The following is a 20,946-nucleotide window of genomic DNA, read 5'->3' as shown; positions in this document are numbered from 1 at the left end:
CATAAGCACACTATACTACATATATTACACCACACGAATACAACTATCTTATTCCAACTCGCTCATTTCTTCTTCTTCGGTTTTGGTTCGTTTTGCCAAGTTTCTAGGGATATATGATGTTCCCCTAATACGAGCCATCGTTTTCCACATTGGTTTAGAAAAACCTGGTGGTTTAGAGGTTCCCGGGTTATTGTCATAACTTAAGAAATACGAGTGTTGACGATACATATAAAGTTCATCGGGTTTGGAATCAAATTTCTCTATTTTTATGCCCTTTCTCTTATTGTTCTCTTTTGCCTTATTAAATTGTGTTGGGGTAATTTCTATAACATCATCGGAATCCTTGTCAGGATCTGATTCATCGGAGAATTGGTAATCCTCCCAATACTTTCCTTCCTTGGCGGAAACACCATTGACCATAATTAACTTTGGTCGGTTGGTTGAGAATTTTCTTCTACTTAACCGTTTTATTATTTCCCCCACTGGTTCTATTTCTTCTTCCGGTTCCGATTCTTATTTCGGTTCCGATTCTTCTTCCAGTTCCGACTCTTCTTCCGGTTCCTCTTCGGAAACTTGTGAATCAATCCACGAATCATTCCAATTTACATTTGACTCTTCATTATTATTTACACATCCTTTATATCTAATCCATTTACCAACGACCAAAAACACCTACAAACACTTTCATTCATCAATTTTCTTCATCAAATTGATCTCTCTCAAGTTCTATCTTCAAGTTCTAAGTGTTCTTCATAAATTCTATAAGTTCTAGTTTCATAAAATCAAGAATACTTCCAAGTTTGCGAGCTTACTTCCAATCTTTTAAAGTGATCATCCAACCTCAAGAAATCTTTCTTATTTACAGTAAGATATCTTTCTAATACAAGGTAATACTCATATTCAAACTTTGATTCAATTTCTATAACTCTAACAATCTTATTTAGAGTGGAAATCTTACTTGAACTTGTTTTCGTGTCATGATTCTGCTTCAAGAACTTTCAAGCCATCCAAGGATCCTTTGAAGCTAGAAATATATTTATCATTTCCAGTGGGTTTATCCATAAAACCTGAGGTAGTAATGATGTTCATAACATCAGTCAATTCATATATATAAAACTACCTTATTCGAAGGTTTAAACTTGTAATCACTAGAACATAGTTTAGTTAATTCTAAACTTGTTCGCAAACAAAAGTTAATCCTTCTAAATTTACTTTTAAAATCAACTAAATACATGTTCTATATCTATATGATATGCCAACTTAATGATTTAAAACCTAAAATCACGAAAAACACCGTAAAACTGGATATACGCCGTCGTAGTAACACCGCGGGCTGTTTTGGGTTAGTTAATTAAAAACTATGATAAACTTTGATTTAAAAGTTGTTCTTCTGGGAAAATGATTTTTCTTATGAACATGAAACTATATCCAAAAATCATGATTAAACTCAAAATGGAAGTATGTTTTCCAAAATGGTCATCTAGACGTCGTTCTTTCGACTGAAATGACTACCTTTACAAAAACGACTTGTAACCTATATTTCCGACTATAAACTTATACTTTTTCTATATAGATTCATAAACTTAAGATCAATATGAAAATATAGCAATTGGATTCACTCAAAACGGATTTAAAACGAAGAAGTTGTGGGTAAAACAAGATTGGATATTTTTACTTGTTGTAGCTACGTGAAAATTGGTAACAAATCTATACAAATCATATCCTAGCTAACTTATATTGTATTATACATGTATTCTAATATATTATGTAATCTTGGGATACCATAGACATGTATGCAAATGTTATGACATATCATATCGACCCATCTATATATATTATTTGGAACAACCATAGACACTCTATATGCAGTAATGTTGGAGTTAGCTATACAGGGTTGAGGTTGATTCCAAAAATATATATATACTTTGATTTGTGATCTTGCCTGAGACGTGTATACACTGGGTTGTGGATTGGGTCAAGATAATATATATCAATTTATTTATGTACATCTAACTATGGACAACTAGTTGTAGGTAACTAACGAGGACAGCTGACTGAAAATATTTAAAACATTAAAACTTATTAAAAAATATTGTAAATATATTTTGAACATACTTTTATATATATGTACATATTTGTTATAGGTTCGTGAATCGACCAGTGGACAAGTCTTACTTCCCGACGAAGTAAAAATCTGTGAAAGTGGGTTATAGTCCCACTTTTAAAATCTAATATTTTGGGATGAGAATACATGCAGCTTTATAAATGTTTTACAAAATAGACACAAGTACGCAAAACTACATTCTATGGTTGGATTATTAAACCGAATATCGCCCTTCAAGTCTGGTAGCCTAAGAATTAGGGAAATGGCCCCTAATTGACGCGAATCCTAAAGATAGATCTATTGGGCTTAACAACCCCCATTCAGGTTATGGATGGTTTGGTACTTCGAGATTATTATACAGACGAGAGAATCTGTTTTGGGGATATTCTATGCATTAAGTTAACGTCGGTTACCAGGTGTTCAACATATGAATGATTTTTATCTCTATGCAGTTTGCCAAATGCCTGATAAGAGATGTGTTATAAAAATGAAATCTTGTGGTCTATTATTATGATTTAATAATATGTAGGTTAAACCTATAACTCACCAACAATTTTGTTGACGTTTTAAGCATGTTTATTCTCAGGTGATTATTAAGAGCTACCGCTGTTGCATACTAAATTAAGGACAAGATTTGGAGTTCATGCTTGTATAATATTGTTTAAAAACTGCATTCGAAGACTTATGTTGATGTGTAATATAATTGTAAACCATTATGTTGAAATGTCCCGTTCTTATTGATTAAAAACGTTCCATATTAATTGATTTCGTTGCGAGGTTTTGACCTCTATATGAGACATTTTTCAAAAACTGCATTCATTTTAAAACAAACCATAACCTTTATTTCATCAATAAAGGTTTAAAAAGCTTTACGTAGATTATCAAATAATGATAATCTAAAATATCCTGTTTACACGCGACCATTACATAATGGTTTACAATACAAATATGTTACAACGAAATAAGTTTCTTGAATGCAGTTTTTACACAATATCATACAAGCATGGACTCCAAATCTCGTCCTTATTTAAGTATACAACAGCGGAAGCTCTTAATAATCACCTGAGAATAAACATGCTTAAAACGTCAACAAAAATGTTGGTGAGTTATAGGTTTAACCTATATATTATCAAATCATAATAATAGACCACAAGATTTCATATTTCAATACACATCCCATACATAGAGATAAAAATCATTCATATGGTGAACACCTGGTAACCGACATTAACAAGATGCATATTTAAGAATGTCCCCATCATTTCGGGACACCCTTCGGATATGATATAAATTTCGAAGCACTAAAGCATCCGGTACTTTGGATGGGGTTTGTTAGGCCCAATAGATCTATCTTTAGGATTCGCGTCAATTAGGGTGTCTGTTCCCTAATTCTTAGATTACCAGACTTAATAAAAAGGGGCATATTCGATTTCGATAATTCAACCATAGAATGTAGTTTCACGTACTTGTGTCTATTTTGTAAATCATTTATAAAACCTGCATGTATTCTCATCCCAAAAATATTAGATTTTAAAAGTGGGACTATAACTCACTTTCACAGATTTTTTACTTCGTCGGGAAGTAAGACTTGGCCACTGGTCGATTCACGAACCTATAACAAATATGTACATATATATCAAAGTATGTTCAAAATATATTTACAACACTTTTAATACATTTTGATGTTTTAAGTTTATTAAGTCAGCTTTCCTCGTTAGTAACCTACAACTAGTTGTCCACAGTTAGATGTACAGAAATAAATCGATATATATTATCTTGAATCAATCCACGACCCAGTGTATACATATCTCAGTATTGATCACAACTCAAACTATATATATTTTGGAATCAACCTCAACCCTGTATAGCTAACTCCAACATTCACATATAGAGTGTCTATGGTTGTTCCGAAATATATATATATGTGTCGACATGATAGGTCAAAACATTGTATACGTGTCTATGGTATCTCAAGATTACATAATATACAATACAAGTTGATTAAGTTATGGTTGGAATAGATTTGTTACCAATTTTCACGTAGCTAAAATGAGTAGTTTTTACCAATTTTGTTTTGCTCGCCATTTCTTCGTTTCTAATCCGTTTTGAGTGATTTAAGGGGCCACGGTTTCGTATTGAACTTGAATTTATGAAACTAAACAGAAAAGGTATAGGTTTATAGTCGAAAATACAAGTTACAAGTCGTTTTTGAAAGAGGTAGTCATTTCCGTCGAAAGAACGACATCTTGATGACTGTTTTGAAAAACATACTTTCAGTTTGAGTTTAACCATGATTTTTGGATATGGTTTCATGTTCATAAGAAAAATCATTTTCCCAGAAGTATAGCTTTTAAATCAAAGTTTTTCATAGTTTTTAATTATCCAAACCAAAACAGCCCCCGGTTGTAACTACGACGGCGTAAATCCAGTTTTATGGTGTTTATCGTGTTTTCGGGTTTTAAATCATTAAGTTAGCATATCATATAGATATAGATCATGTGTATAGTTGATTTTAAAAGTGTAGTTAGAAGGATTAACTTTATTTGCGAACAAGTTTAAAATTAACTAAACTATGTTCTAGTGATTACTAGTTTACCACTTCGAATATGATAGCTTTTTATGTATGAATCGAATGATGTTATGAACATCATTACTACCTTAAGTTCCTTGGATAAACCTACTGGAAAAGAGAAAAATGGATCTAGCTTCAACGGATCCTTGGATGGCTCGAAGTTCTTGAAGCAGAATCATGACACGAAAACAAGTTCAAGTAAGATCATCACTTGAAATAAGATTGGTATAGTTATAGAAATTGAACCAAAGTTTGAATATGATTATTACCTTGTATTAGAATGATAACCTACTGTAAGAAACAAAGATTTCTTGAGGTTGGATGATCACCTTACAAGATTGGAAGTGAGCTAGCAAACTTGAAAGTATTCTTGATTTTATGTAACTAGAACTTGTAGAATTTATGAAGAACACTTAGAACTTGAAGTTAGAACTTGAGAGAGATCAATTAGATGAATAAAATTGAAGAATGAAAGTGTTTGTAGGTATTTTTGGTCGTTGGTGTATGGATTAGATATAAAGGATATGTAATTTTATTTTCATGTAAATAAGTCATGAATGATTACTCATATTTTTGTAATTTTATGAGATATTTCATGCTAGTTGCCAAATTATGGTTCCCACATGTGTTAGGTGACTCACATGGGCTGATAAGAGCTGATCATTGGAGTGTATATACCAATAGTACATACATCTAAAAGCTGTGTATTGTACGAGTACGAATACGGGTGCATACGAGTAGAATTGTTGATGAAACTGAACGAGGATGTAATTGTAAGCATTTTTGTTAAGTAGAAGTATTTTGATAAGTGTCTTGAAGTCTTTCAAAAGTGTATGAATACATATTAAAACACTACATGTATATACATTTTAACTGAGTCGTTAAGTCATCGTTAGTCGTTACATGTAAGTGTTGTTTTGAGACCTTTAGGTTAACGATCTTGTTAAATGTTGTTAACCCAAAGTTTATAATATCAAATGAGATTTTAAATTATTATATTATCATGATATTATGATATATTAATATATCTTAATATGATATATACATTTAAATGTCGTTACAACGATAATCATTACATATATGTCTCGTTTCGAAATTCTTAAGTTAGTAGTCTTGTTTTTACTTATGTAGTTCATTGTTAATACACTTAATGATATATTTAATTATCATATTATCATGTTATAGATAATATAATAATGTATTAATATGCTTCATATATATTTAGTAAGACGTGGTTATAACGATAATCGTTATATGTATCGTTTCGAGTTTCATACGTCAATAGTCTCCTTTTTAAGTATATAACTTATTGTTACTATTTTTAATGAGATACTTGATGATCATTATATCATGTTAAACATATATATTTATTCATTTATGTATCATCATGTCATATACAACTTATAGCATTCGTGAATCATTGGTCAAACTGGGTAATCAGACGTTTACAAAATTTTCATTTCAATTAACCAAGTCTTAACAAGTTTGATTGCTTAACATGTTGGAAACATTTAATCATGTAAATATAGTTTTCATTAAACATATAATCATAGAAAGGTTCGGAAAAGTTCGGGTCACTACATATGTAATGGTCGTGTGAAAAAAGCTATATTTTAGATTATCAGTATTTGATAATCGTCGTAATATTTTAAAGGTTATGGTTTGTTTTAAAATCGAATGCAGTCTTTGAAAAATGTCTCATATAGAGGTCAAAACCTCACGACGAAATCAATTAATATGGAACGTTTATAATCAATATGAACGGGATATTTCACTCGGCATCAAAAGCTGTGACGGATGGATATGACAAGTTATCCATGGAAGGTCGAGAAAGGTCAGGCTCCTCGAAGAGTTTTTTAAAATGCTCGAAAATTACAGATTTAATCTCGGATGGGTTTTCGTTCCAATTTCCATTAATGTTGAACCCCCTGATGTTACTTTTGTTATATTTGTTCCTTATTAGGTTATGAAAAAAATTTGTGTTTTCATCACCCTCTAAGGCCCAACGAACCCGAGCTTTTTGTCTCATCATGCTTGCTTTAGTTTTTTCTTTTTCCATCTACTGCTTTCTTTCCTTTTTCCAATCTTCTAACTCGTTATCATTAAGTTTTACCATTTCAGCTTTTAGTTCAAGGGCTGATGCTGCGTTTTTATGGGCCTCAATCTCATCATCTAAATTCCCAAACTTTGTCTTGCTCTAGTTTTTTAGCACAAACTTAGCACTTTTGAGTTTTCTCAAGAACCTACTATCTTTATGAGCCCCACTAGAATTGCTTTCTAGCCATACATCTTTAATTATTTGAACAGCTTCATCATCCTCGAGCCAAATATCAAAAACTTTTATGGGCTTGGTTCCAAAATCTTTAACGTCATTGCACAGCATAATGGGACAGTGATCGGATTTAGTTCGGTCAAGGGCTACCGAGGAAAGGTTGTTCCATAGTTGATGAAAACTTTCGGATACAAGGAACCGATCCAATTTACTGAATTTGGTACCGTCGTCACTAAAGCGAGTAAAAATCCTACCACCCATAGGTATATCTACCAGGCTGTTATCTCTGATAAAGTCATTAAACCACCGTGCTATGTTCTCCACGAATTCACAATTAAATCTTTCCGACGGTCCCCTAACTTCGTTAAAATCCCCGCAAAGAACCCAAGCCTCATTATTATCAATAAGTTTTCCTAGACAGTCCCACAATTTTTGCTTCTTAATATCATCGTGAGGCCTGTATACATTCAACACAATTATAATACTATCGTTGCCTATCCATTTTCCTCGAACACCTACAACATGATCTTCTTTGATGACATCAGGCGCCTCAAATTCCTGTTTATCCCAAATCAACAATTGACCCCCCGATTTCCCGACCATCTCTTGCTGAATAAATTCATAATCTGAGTTACCCCACAACGATTTGACCCAAAGATTATCCACAAGATGAAGCTTCGTTTCTTGCAAAGCTAAGAAAGAAGGTTTTTCTTTACGAATAATTCTCTTAGCTTCACCAAATTTACTATCTATCCCGACCCCAAAACTTCTTATGTTATAGGAAATTATCTTCATCTAGAAAACAAAGGAACGAAAAACAACTGGCCTAGCTTAATTAGCAGAAGGTTCAAGGTTCAATTGAGTTCGAGTAAATAATTCAAGGGGCACGAATTTTAGGAAGATTTTACTTCTATAATGCAAATTTTTATTGTAAAATTAATTTTAATGAATTTGTAAAAATACTTTGCTCAACAAAATGCTGCCGCTGATAAAAAGAAAAAATATAATACGGATTATAACGTTTGTTATAATCCAAGAAACACTAGTCAACTGAGATTTGGTAAAACATACAATATTATACGGAGCATTATGTTTCCACTTTATGCCACCTTGTTCTCTTCCACAAGAATTAAATATTAAAAAGTAGAAATAGCTCATCAGAGCAAAAACAATCCAGGTGTCATTTATACAGTGGTGCAATGTACCTCTACGCATAGGCATTAGCACATCAGTTCCAGATCAGATGAGAGCCTGTAATAATTTGTTTAATTTAATTAATAAAAAACTACATCAATAATATGCGGTGAAGAATTATTTTGTTTGAAAGACAGGTCCTCGACATCACCTAGAGACGGGGGTATTACCATCTTCGCGATCATTTACTATGAGTGCACGTGTGAACCTTAACTCATCCCGAACAGCAGGCGATCGGACCTGAATTCTGAATATGATTGCTTAAACCTCCCTTAGGGACTTCTTAAGAGACAGAAATCGAACCTATGACCTTATCTCTCATAATAAGTAAACTTATTAGGGTGAACCTGTGACCACTCAACCATGAGTGGGGTTCAAGTCAGTGAAGAATTATTAAAACTATGTTAATGTAAGCATTTAGGAAAAAGTAAAATTGGATGTGAAAGAAATGCTAAGAATTGTGAATTGACTAAAATGCCCTCGTGAGCAGTGACAATTAGTGTATACCTATAATGATAGTGACTTGTCTTCCTATATGTGAGGTCGGGGTTCGACTCCCACTCTCTGTAAAATTTCTCTTGTTGTTAACCGACCATTTTATGGGCCTTGGGTAGCGGACGTCTTTTGGTCGGTGATAGTGCTCCAAATGAACATATATTTAGGCGCAATATCCTTCCAATATGTAAAGCTTTTAGTTAATATTGTTCTATTTTTATGTAATAATCGTTTAAATAAATAAGTGCGAAGACAAAAGAAGAAAACGACGATTTGAAGTCGCAAATGACCAAAAAGCTCAAATGTACAAGACACAATCCAAGTGGTTCAAATTATTGATGAGAAACGTCTAAAAATGACAAGAGTACAAGCCGCGAAACGTAAAGTACAAGATATTAAATCATACGAAAAGACGTTCGAAAATCCGAAACCGATACATGAACCAACAATCAACGTACGAGACAACGGAGCTAAAATTACAAGTGAACTATGCACAAGAATATAATATAAATATAATTATATAAAATTATATATATTATATTATATATTGAAAAATTCAGCAGCCCACGTTTAAAATTCAAGTGTGAGCTGGAAATGGGTGTCTCGCGATCGCGGAGTTTCCATGCCTAAATCCATCGCGATCGCGGAGATACAGAAATCAAATCTGGCCTATAAATACCGTGCCTTCTGCCGAATCCAATACACCATAATCAATCTCTCTTCGCTCTGTATAATATATATATATATATATATATATATATATATATATATATATATATATATATATATATATATATATATATATATATATATATATATATATATATAATATATATATAATATAGTTTAGTTTTATATTAGATTAGTTTGGGTAATGTAAAGGTTATTTTACGGGTTTTAAAGTCAGAGTTCCGTCCGTGTAACACTACGCGATTAATAACCACTGTAAGCTATGTTCTTCCTTTTTAAATTAATGTCTCGTATTTAAGTTATTATTATGCTTGTTTAAGCCGAAGTAATCGTGATGTTGGACTAAATATTAAAGACGGGGTTATTGGGCTTTGGACCATAATTGGGGTTTGGACAAAAGACCGACACTTTTAAAAATTGGACTATGGACTATTAATGGGCTTTATATTAACTAAATGATATCTCGTTAATTTAATATAGAGATTTATAATTTGACGTATTTATATATAACCACATACGCTTGACTGGGTACGGTAGGCTGGATATTTATAAATACTAATAATTGTTCATTTGACCTGACACGGGGATGGATTAATAGTCAACGGACTCATTAAAACAGGGGTGGATTACATTCAAGGGTAATTGGTGTAATTGTTAACAAAGTATTAAAACCTTGGATTACACGCAGTAGATAACCTGGTGTATTCATTAAACAAAGTATTAAGACCTTGTTACAGTTTAATTCCCCAATTAGTCGGAATATTTGACTTCGGGTATAAGGTTAATTTGGCGAAGACCCTCGCACTTTATAATTATGACCGATGGACTATTATGGACAAAACCAGATGGAATTATCAAATAATCCAGGACAAAGAACAATTAACCCAGGGTAATAAATTAAAATCGAAACATCAAACATCATGAGTACGGAAGTTTAAATAAGCATAATATATTTTATTTCATATTTTCTCGTACTGTTATTTATTATTATTTTAATTATTGTTATTTATTTTATCGTTAGTTAAATATCGTCATTTACTTTACGCTTTGCTTAAAATATAAAATCGACAAACCAGTCATTAAACGGTAAACCCCCCCCCCCTTTTATAATAATAATAATTGTAATATATATATATATATATATATATATATATATATATATATATATATATATATATATATATATATATATTGTACAAATATATTTATATAAAAATATAGTGTAAAATAAGCCGTCTCCTGTGGAACGAACCGGACTTACTAAAAACTATACTACTCTACGATTAGGTACACTGCCTATAGTGTTGTAGCAGAGTTTAGGTATATCCATTCTATAAATAAATAAATAACTTGTGTAAATTGTATCGTATTTAATAGTATTTCGTAGTAAAAAAATAATAGTATTTCGTATACACCGCTGCACACATCAAGTATTTTTGGCGCCGCTGCCAGGGAGCCGAAAGAAAAACGCTATAGAAAATATATATATAAGTTTTTAATTAATTTTTTTTTTTTTGTAAAAATATAGTTTTTTTTATAAGTTTTAAATAATATAAAAATAATAACAAAAAAAGTTATATTTTTAAGATTTTGTTATAAAAGTATTTTTATTTTAAGTTTTTTAAAATATAAGTTTCTTTTTATTTTATAAAAATTATCTATCTGTTATTATATAAAACTCTTAAAAAAAGTTTTAATATAAAACTGAAACTTCCGAAAGAATTGAGCCTGCAATCAATCTGAGTCTGCACACATCCGCAGTTGCGGAGTACCTCGGGCACAAATCACCGCAGTTGCGGAGCAGTCTCAGACTGCAACCTTGGACTATATTAATTACGAATTTAGGGTTTAATTTTATAATTATTATTACTAAACCTAATTAGGATTTTTGATTAATTAATATATATTTATATCTAGTTTTAATTTATAATTTGTAATATTAAGTTTAAATATTATTATTAAATATATAGAATAATATTTTTATAAAATAATAATGTAAAAATAATATTTTTATAAAATTGTATTTTTATCAACTTAACTTCTTTTTGAATTTTTTTTTTATCGTTTAAATCGTAACTTGTATATTTATCGTTCGTAATTAGTTTTAACTTAGTTTTTTCCGTAGTTATTTCATATTTCTAGATTTTTAAGCTTTGCCGTAAAATCCCTTAAGTGCTTTTTCTTTAGATTAAGACTTAGGCACTTTAGAATTTCACGACATCACTTATCGCTCTAGTTTTTAATAAATTTTAGTGCCTTTTAAGTAATTGTCGTGTTCCGAATAGAATTGCATTTAAGTTTTAATACCTTTAGGCGCAACTTTTTTAGATTTAGTTTTTAGACTTTTAAGTTTCAACGTTTTTCTTTCTCATTTTTTTTCGACGTTTTTCGACGCTCTTTTTCTTTTTCGTTTCTACGCGCTAGTTTATAGGACATAGAATTTTTAGAATCTTTAAATTTCGACAAAAAATTATTGTAAGCGATTGAATTAATAGACATCCAAAATTTTCTGCTTCGTAGTAATAGTTGGATTTGTTAGTGGCTGAGTTGTGGATTTTCCGATTTAAAGGATCCTGGCTCCCTGCTGCATCTTTTGGCTATTCGAAACGTGGGCAAAAGCAGAAAAGTCTATTAATTTGATAACTTATATAATTTTTAGTTTTATAACTAATAGGATAATTAGTAAATGCACCACATTGTAGCTAAAATTTAGTAATAAGCGCATTATGGAAAATTTCGAGAATATTTTGGAAACTCTTTCTGATTTTCAAAATCAATTAAATCAATACTCTCAAACGAATGTTGATAAAAATTCGTTCGGTCAAACTTTTATCACGAATGACGAAACAATAACTGGTTGTGAAATCTGTGGAGATTATCACTCAACATGGGAATGTTATTATTACGTTCCTATAGAAAATTATGCACCCATAGAGCCTGAATGGAATGATTATCCCATTTAACCCACGATATTTTTTTCTCGTCACCTGACCCACCCCAAAAAAAATTTCGTCTCACACACTCAAGTTTTTTAAGCACGGAAGAGCGAAAATTAATACAACGAAAGACTATTCAAAACCGAATTAACAAGAGTTAAACGTCTACCGAAAGACATCGCACGCGCTTTCCAATCCGAAAGTCTTTTTTCAAAATTTTTCTACCACCGGTTTCCAATTTGAAGATTTTCTCATATTTGCACCTATTGGTAAACCAAGATATGTAATTGGGAAGGAACCTGCTTTGCATCCAATAATATTAGCCATTTCCTCATCCTGCTTTGCATCCAAAAATAATCACAATATTTTAATTTACTCACACATTTGGTAAAATTCAATAAAATACTTGGGACACAATTTTGGTTGATTAATTAATGTATGCATATTGTACATTAACTATAAAAGTTTTTTTTTTTAAAGCAAAGATATCATTAAACGAACCACGAAGGTACAAAGGAAATAACCTAACAATCCTATACACTCAAAACACCACGAAAGGGTTGCAAAGAGGGCAACCACTATACAACCACTATACAACAACTACTGATGTGCGTAGGGGTGTATACAAAATAGTTATATTTTTACTACGAAATACGACGAAATATGATTCAAGTTTTAATTAATTTATTTACAAATGGGATATACCTAAACTCTGCTACAACACTATAGGCAGTGTACCTAATCGTAGAGTAGTATAGTTTTTAGTAAGTCCGGTTCGTTCCACAAGAAGACAACTTATTTTACACTATATTTTAAACAACTATATTTGTACAAAATATATATTTTTATATATAATAATAATATAAAAGGGGGTTTACCGTTTAATGACCAGTTTGTCGATTTTATATTTTAAGTCACAATTAAAACCTAATGAAAAATATAAATGACGATAATTTAAGTGTGTAAAATAAAATGCGATAAGAAATAAGATAAAAGTATTATACTTATTTAAACTTCCGTAATCATGATGTTTGACTTTTTGATTTTAATTAATTATCCTGGGTTAATTTTCTTTTGTCCTGGATTATTTAATATGTCCATCAGGTTTTTGTCCATAACAGTTCATCAGTCATAAATATAAAGTGCGAGTGTCCTCGTCAAATTATCCTTATATCCGAAGTCAAATATTCCAACTAATTGGGGACTTAAACTATAATTACACCAATTTTCCTTGTATGTAATTCACCCATATTTTAATAAGTCCATTGACTATTAATCCATTCCTGTGTCCGGTTAAATGAACGATTATTAGTACTTATAAATATCCCGCCCATCGTGTCCGATCGAGTGTATATGGTTATTTATAGGTACGTCCAATTGTAAATCTTTATATTAAATTAACGAACTATCATTCAATTAAACAAATATAAAGCCCATTAATAGCCCATAGTCTAATTTCCACAAGTGTCGTTATTTTGTTCAAACCCCAATTATGGTATAAAGCCCAATTACCACATCTTTAATATTTAGTACAACATCATGATTACTTCGGCTTAAATAAGCATAATATTAACTTAAGTACGAGACATTAATTTAAAAAGGAGAACATAACTTACATTGATTATTTATCGCGTAGTGTTACACGGACAAAACTTCGACTTCAAAACCCGTAAAATAACCTTTACATTACCCAAACTAACTAATAAAATTACCCTATGCTATATATATATACATATATATACATATATACGTATACATATATATATATATATATATATATATATATATATATATATATATATATATATATATATATATATATATATATATATATATTATATATTACAGAGGGAGAGATTGAAAGAGTGTGTTTTGAGTTCGACCACACTCCTGCATTTTATAGCAATGTGGCCAGGTTTTTGCTGCCATGCGATCGCATGGGAAAAGGGCAGCCAGGCCATGCGATCGCATGGCCCCTCTGGACAGCTCACTTTGCCTTGTCTCCTAGCTTGTCGACGTTATATTTAATTAATATATAATATATAAATAATTTATATAATTATTTAAATATTATATTATATTCTTGTGCATAGTTGACTCATAATTTTCTGCCCGTTGCGTCGCGCGTTGATAGTTGGCTCAGGTCCCCGTTTCGGATTTTCGAACGTCCTTCCGTACTATTTAATATCTTGCACTTTGCGTTTTGCAATTTGTAATTTGCACAAAAAATTATTTTCCTTAACTCCCAAAATCCGCGCAAGTCTTTAACTCACTTTTAGTGGCACTTTTGAGTGCACTATGGCTTTAGTGGCACTTTTCAGGCTTTAGTGGCACTTTTTCTTCAATTCTTTAATCTTCGTGCTTTGTCTTCACATTTATTTATTTAAACGATTACAACTTAAAAATAGAATAATTACAACTAAAAACTTTACATATTGGGATGATATTGTGACTAAATATATGTTCGTTTGGAGCACTATCAACTACGAAGGAGAAAAATTACACAATTACAACAATTGAAGATATGAACTTGGTTTTGAGATCCAAGTCAACCAATCTAGGTCTTTCCGCCTCGATCTATTAGAAAGCCATTCGAAGGATTTGGCTTGTATCTCAATTAGAGCCATTGGTGCGGTCCATTTTTTGTTTTGGAACACCAAATTATTCCGAGTTTTTCAAATACGATATGCGCCAATCCATCTAGTTGCTTGCCACAATTGAACCTCAAACTTAAGCTTTGTTGATGAATTTCTAACCCCTAACGTATCCGTCATAGTAGAGTACGCATAAGAGTTGACATCCCTCCATTTGAAAATTCGTACCCAAACATCTTCCACAAGTTTGCACGAGAATAACTCGTGTTTCACCGATTCTAGACTATCATCACATAAGGGACATCTTACCGAATTGAGATCTAAACCCCTTTTATCAAGCTCGATCTTAACGGGCAACCTTTTCCTGAGAGCTCGCCATATGAAGATCTCGACCTTTTTAGGGACTAGGGTTTTCCGACATGTAGCTTAGCCCGCCCTAAATGGGCCTAACAACTGTTCGTCTACTAATTGTGTAAGTTTCCGAACAGTGAAGAGCCCATTAGAAGCAAAAGCCCAAGTCCACGAATCATTATTGTTGCTGTTGAAATTGTATCCTTTGATCAGCTCCTGCAGTTCCACGAGTTCGCTTTCTGTTCGACCAGTTGGGTAGCGAATCCAGTTCCAATTCAGCTGCACTCCGTCTTGACCTGCTTTAATTCGATCGCTAATGGAAGCATTTGGTTGCTGCTCCAGTCGGAAAATACGAGGAAACACATCGCACAGTTTGTCACGACCAACCCAATGTTCTTGCCAAAAAAGTGTATCGTTGCCATCACCGATTGTTTTGACGAATGAGTTTTTGAACGGTATCTGTAGTTCTTCTAAAGCTCTACCTGCATTGATAATGTTACACCAAGCACTTGAAGGTTTTGAAAGAGAGCTTGCACTCTCCGTGAATAAACCTCTACACGAACCATAGATGCTACGGATTAAGTTAGCCCAAATGGAATCGTTTCGGTTTTGCACCTCCACCACCATTTGCCTAACAAAGAAAGATTTTTCCCCTTTAAAGTCCCAATATTTAACCCCCCGTTCCCGAAAGTGTTTAAAACGTTTTCCCATTTTACCCACGAGATTTTTTTCCCCGTATCCGAACCGCCCCAAAAGAAACCTCTCCTAATACTCTCGAGAATTTTTAACACACTAGGCGGAGCGAGGAAAAGCGAAAAATAATACAACGGAAGACTATTAAGAACCGATTTTATTAGGACTACTCTACCTCCAACTGACAACGAACGCATTTTCCAACTTGATAGGCGTGTTTTGAACTTATCTATCACCGGAGCCCAATCACTAGTCTTTTTCATTTTTGAACCAATTGGCAACCCGAGGTAAACGAAGGGGAGTTTGCCAACTTGACATCCGATATATCTGGCAATTCGGTTTGCTTCCGAGAAATCAACACCAACCCCATAAATACAATTTTTTTGAAAATTTACTTTTAAGCCCGAAGATAATTCAAAACATTTGAGTAGTTTCTCAAATTAAGAGCGTTTATTCTACTCCATTCACCAAAGAAGATTGTGTCATCTGCATACTGTAAATGTGAAACATTCACATTATTAGCACCCACTTTCAACCCCTTAAAAAGACCCTTTTCAATCGCCGCTTTTGCAAGTATATTCAAACCTTCCTCCGCAATAATGAATAAAAAAGGGGATAAAGGATCTCCTTGACGAACACCACGGCTAAGAGAAAATTCATCCGTAGGAGAGCCATTAACGAGAATAGAGATGGTAGTGGATTTAAGGCACGAATTTATCCATTTAATCCACTTTTCCCCGAAGCCCATGCTCTTCATTACCTCAAATAAGAATTTCCAATTGAGGCTATCGAACGCCTTCTCGAAATCAACCTTAAAAATTAATCCTTTCTTTCGGTTCGCCTTCAAATAGTCTATTGTCTCGTTTGTAATTAAAACTCCATCGAGAATGAAACGCCCTTTTAAAAAAGCGCTTTATTCTAAGCCAACCAATGAAGGTAAAACTTTTCAAAGCCGATTTGAAAGGATCTTAGCCACAATCTTATAGTAACTACCTATTAAACTAATAGGTCGAAAGTCACCTAGTCCCATCGGATCCGATTTTTTAGGGATTAAAGTGACAAAGGAAGCATTGCATCCTCGAGAAATGTCACCCGTATCCCAAAACTATTCGATTGCCTCTACCAATTCTTTTTTAATCACGTCCCAAAATTTTTTGAAAAAGTGCATGTTAAAACCATCGTGCCCCGGGAATTTCGTACTACCGCATTCTAGGATGGCTTCACGAATTTCATTCTCAAGAATGGGCATTTCGAGGGCCTCGGTGTAGTGACCCGAACTTTTTCATGTTTATATATATTAAATGAAATTGATATTTATATGATTAAGTGTTTCCAACATGTTAAGCAATCAAACTTGTTAAGACTTGATTAATTGAAATAGGTTTTATATAGACAATTGACCACCCAAGTTGACCGGTGATTCACGAACGTTAAAACTTGTAAAAACTATATGATGTCATATATATGGATATATATATAGTTAACATGGTATTATGATAAGTAAACATATCATTAAGTATATTAACAATGAACTACATATGTAAAAACAAGACTACTAACTTAATGATTTCGAAACGAGACATATATGTAACGATTATCGTTGTAACGATATTTAATTGTATATATATCATATTAAGATATATTAATATATCATAATATCATGATAATGTAATAATTTAAAATCTCATTTGATATAATAAATAATGGGTTAACAACACTTAACAGGATCGTTAACCTAAAGGCTTTAAAACAACATTTACATGTAACGACTAACGATGACTTAACGACTCAGTTAAAATGTATATACATGTAGTGTTTTAATATTTATTTATACACTTTTGAAAGACTTCAAGACACTTATCAAAATACTTCTACTTAACAAAAATTCTTACAATTACATCCTCGTTCAGTTTCATCAACAATTCTACTTATATGCACCCGTATTCGTACTCGTACAATACACAGCTTTTAGATGTATGTACTACTGATATATACACTCCAATGATCAGCTCTTAGCAGCCCATGTGAGTCACCTAACACATGTGAGAACCATCATTTGGCAACTAGCATGAAATATCTCATAAAATTACAAAAATATTAGTAATCATTCATGACTTATTTACATGTAAACAAAATTACACATCCTTTATATCTAATCCATATACCAACGACCAAAAACACCTACAAACACTTTCATTCATCAATTTTCTTCATCAAATTGATCTCTCTCAAGTTCTATCTTCAAGTTCTAAGTGTTCTTCATAAATTCTATAAGTTCTAGTTTCATAAAATCAAGAATACTTCCAAGTTTGCTAGCTTACTTCCAATCTTGTAAAGTGATCATCCAACCTCAAGAAATCTTTCTTATTTACTGTAAGATATCTTTCTAATACAAGGTAATACTCATATTCAAACTTTGATTCAGTTTCTATAACTCTAACAATCTTATTTCGAGTGGAAATCTTACTTGAACTTGTTTTCGTGTCATGATTCTGCTTCAAGAACTTTCAAGCCATCCAAGGATCCTTTAAAGCTAGATATATTTTTCTCATTTCCAGTGGGTTTATCCACAAAACCTTAGGTAGTAATGATGTTCATAACATCATTCGATTCATATATATAAAACTACCTTATTCGAAGGTTTAAACTTGTAATCACTAGAACATAGTTTAGTCAATTCTAAACTTGTTCGCAAACAAAAGTTAATCCTTATAACTTGACTTTTAAAATCAACTAAAAACATGTTCTATATCTATATGATATGCTAACTTAATGATTTAAAACCTGAAAACACGAAAAACACCGTAAAACTGGATATACGCCGTCGTAGTAACACCGCGGGCTGTTTTGGGTTAGTTAATTAAAAACTATGATAAACTTTGATTTAAAAGTTGTTCTTCTGGAAAAATGATTTTTCTTATTAACATGAAACTATATCCAAAAATCATGATTAAACTCAAAATGGAAGTATGTTTTCCAAAATGGTCATCTAGACGTCGTTCTATCGACTGAAATGACTACCTTTACAAAAACGACTTGTAACCTATATTTCCGACTATAAACTTATAATTTTTATGTATAGATTCATAAACTTAAGATCAATATGAAACCATAGCAATTAGATTCACTCAAAACGGATTTAAAACGAAGAAGTTATGGGTAAAACAAGATTGGATATTTTTACTTGTTGTAGCTACGTGAAAATTGGTAACAAATCTATACAAATCATATTCTTGCTAACTTATATTGTATTTTACATGTATTCTAATATATTATGTAATCTTGGGATACCATAGACACGTATGCAAATGTTTTGACATATCATATCGACCCATCTATATATATTATTTGGAACAACCATAGACACTCTATATGCAGTAATGTTGGAGTTAGCTATACAGGGTTGAGGTTGATTCCAAAAATATATATACTTTGAGTTGTGATCTAGCATGAGACGTGTATACACTGGGTCGTGGATTGGGTCAAGATAAGATATATCAATTTATTTCTGTACATCTTACTATGGACAACTAGTTGTAGGTTACTAACGAGGACAGCTGACTGAAAATATTTAAAACATTAAAACTTATTAAAAAATATTGTAAATATATTTTGAACATACTTTTATATATATGTACATATTTGTTATAGGTTCATGAATCGACCAGTGGCCAATTCTTACTTCCCGACGAAGTAAAAATCTGTGAAAGTGAGTTATAGTCCCACTTTTAAAATCTAATATTTTGGGATGAGAATACATGCAGCTTTATAAATGTTTTACAAAATAGACACAAGTACGCAAAACTACATTCTATGGTTGGATTATTAAACCGAATATCGCCCTTCAAGTCTGGTAGCCTAAGAATTAGGGAAATGGCCCCTAATTGACGCGAATCCTAAAGATAGATCTGTTGGGCTTAACAACCCCCATTCAGGTTATGGATGGTTTGGTACTTCGAGATTATTATACAGACGAGAGGTTCTGTTTTGGGGATATTCTATGCATTAAGTTAACGTCGGTTACCAGTTGTTCAACATATGAATGATTTTTATCTCTATGCAGTTTGCGAAATGCCTGATAAGAGATGTGTTATAAAAATGAAATCTTGTGATCTATTATTATGATTTAATAATATGTAGGTTAAAACTATAACTCACCAACAATTTTGTTGACGTTTTAAGCATGTTTATTCTCAGGTGATTATTAAGAGCTTCCGCTGTTGCATACTAAATTAAGGACAAGATTTGAAGTCCATGCTTGTATAATATTGTTTAAAAACTGCATTCGAAGACTTATGTTGATGTGTAATATTATTGTAAACCATTATGTAATGGTCGTGTGAAAAACGCTATATTTTAGATTATCAGTATTTGATAATCTTCGTAATATTTTAAAGGTTATGGTTTGTTTTAAAATCGAATGCAGTCTTTGAAAAACATCTCATATAGAGGTCAAAACCTCGCGACGAAATCAATTAATATTGAACGTTTATAATCAATATGAACAGGACATTTCAGTTGGTATCCGAGCGTTGGTCTTAGAGAACTAGAAATTTGCATTAGTGTGTCTTATCGAGTTTGTTAGGATACATTAGTGAGTCTGGACTTCGACCGTTTTTTCTTTAAAACCGATTGCTTAACACTTTTGTTGGAAATTATATATTATTAACATGTAAATATTATGTGATATATTAACCTCTTAATGTGTTTGATATTGTGTGATAGATGTCTACCACTAGTACAAATCCCATCAACTCACCTAATAATAATGAAGAGTCGAATATAATTTGGGAAGATTCACAAATTCCCGAAGAGGAACCGGAAGAAGAGGAACCGGAAGAAGAGGAACCGGAAGAAGAGGAATCAGAAGAGGAGGAACCGGAAGAAGAAGAGGTTCCGGAAGAAGAAATATTGATACCTATAGTAAATAGATTAAATAAAAGAAAATCCTCAACCAACGGACCAAAGTTAATAATGGTCAATGGTGTTTCCGCCGAGGAAGCAAAATATTGGGAAGATTATCAATTTTCCGATGAATTGGATCC

At 32.2% G+C, this 20,946-nt stretch overlaps 2 protein-coding genes across 2 annotated transcripts; both read right to left on the bottom strand.

Moving 5' to 3' along the window:
• Positions 1–6,735: 6,735 nt before the first annotated feature.
• Positions 6,736–7,743, bottom strand: LOC139849817 (uncharacterized). The gene is made up of 2 exons (XM_071839439.1): positions 6,964–7,743; positions 6,736–6,873 (listed from the first exon to the last, which is right to left on the bottom strand). Exons 1-2 carry the CDS (start codon positions 7,741–7,743, stop codon positions 6,736–6,738), a joined length of 918 nt encoding a protein of 305 aa, XP_071695540.1.
• Positions 7,744–16,298: 8,555 nt separating this feature from the next.
• Positions 16,299–16,658, bottom strand: LOC139849816 (uncharacterized mitochondrial protein AtMg01250-like). Its single transcript, XM_071839438.1, has one exon. It carries the CDS (start codon positions 16,656–16,658, stop codon positions 16,299–16,301), a length of 360 nt encoding a protein of 119 aa, XP_071695539.1.
• Positions 16,659–20,946: the final 4,288 nt, after the last annotated feature.

Source organism: Rutidosis leptorrhynchoides, chromosome 5, assembly GCF_046630445.1.
Source record: "Rutidosis leptorrhynchoides isolate AG116_Rl617_1_P2 chromosome 5, CSIRO_AGI_Rlap_v1, whole genome shotgun sequence".
NCBI lineage: Eukaryota > Viridiplantae > Streptophyta > Magnoliopsida > Asterales > Asteraceae > Rutidosis > Rutidosis leptorrhynchoides.
The sequence above is the reverse complement of the archived record's forward strand: the minus strand, read 5'-3'. Positions and strand labels throughout refer to the sequence as shown.

Coding starts and splice junctions, on each gene's coding strand:
- LOC139849817 (XM_071839439.1), bottom strand. CDS start 7,743: ATGAAGATAATTTCCTATAACATAAGAAGTTTTGGGGTCGGGATAGAT. Junction 6,874..6,963: donor CTGTTCAAATAATTAAAGAT/GTATGGCTAGAA, acceptor CTAAAAAACTAG/AGCAAGACAAAGTTTGGGAA.
- LOC139849816 (XM_071839438.1), bottom strand. CDS start 16,658: ATGAAGAGCATGGGCTTCGGGGAAAAGTGGATTAAATGGATAAATTCG.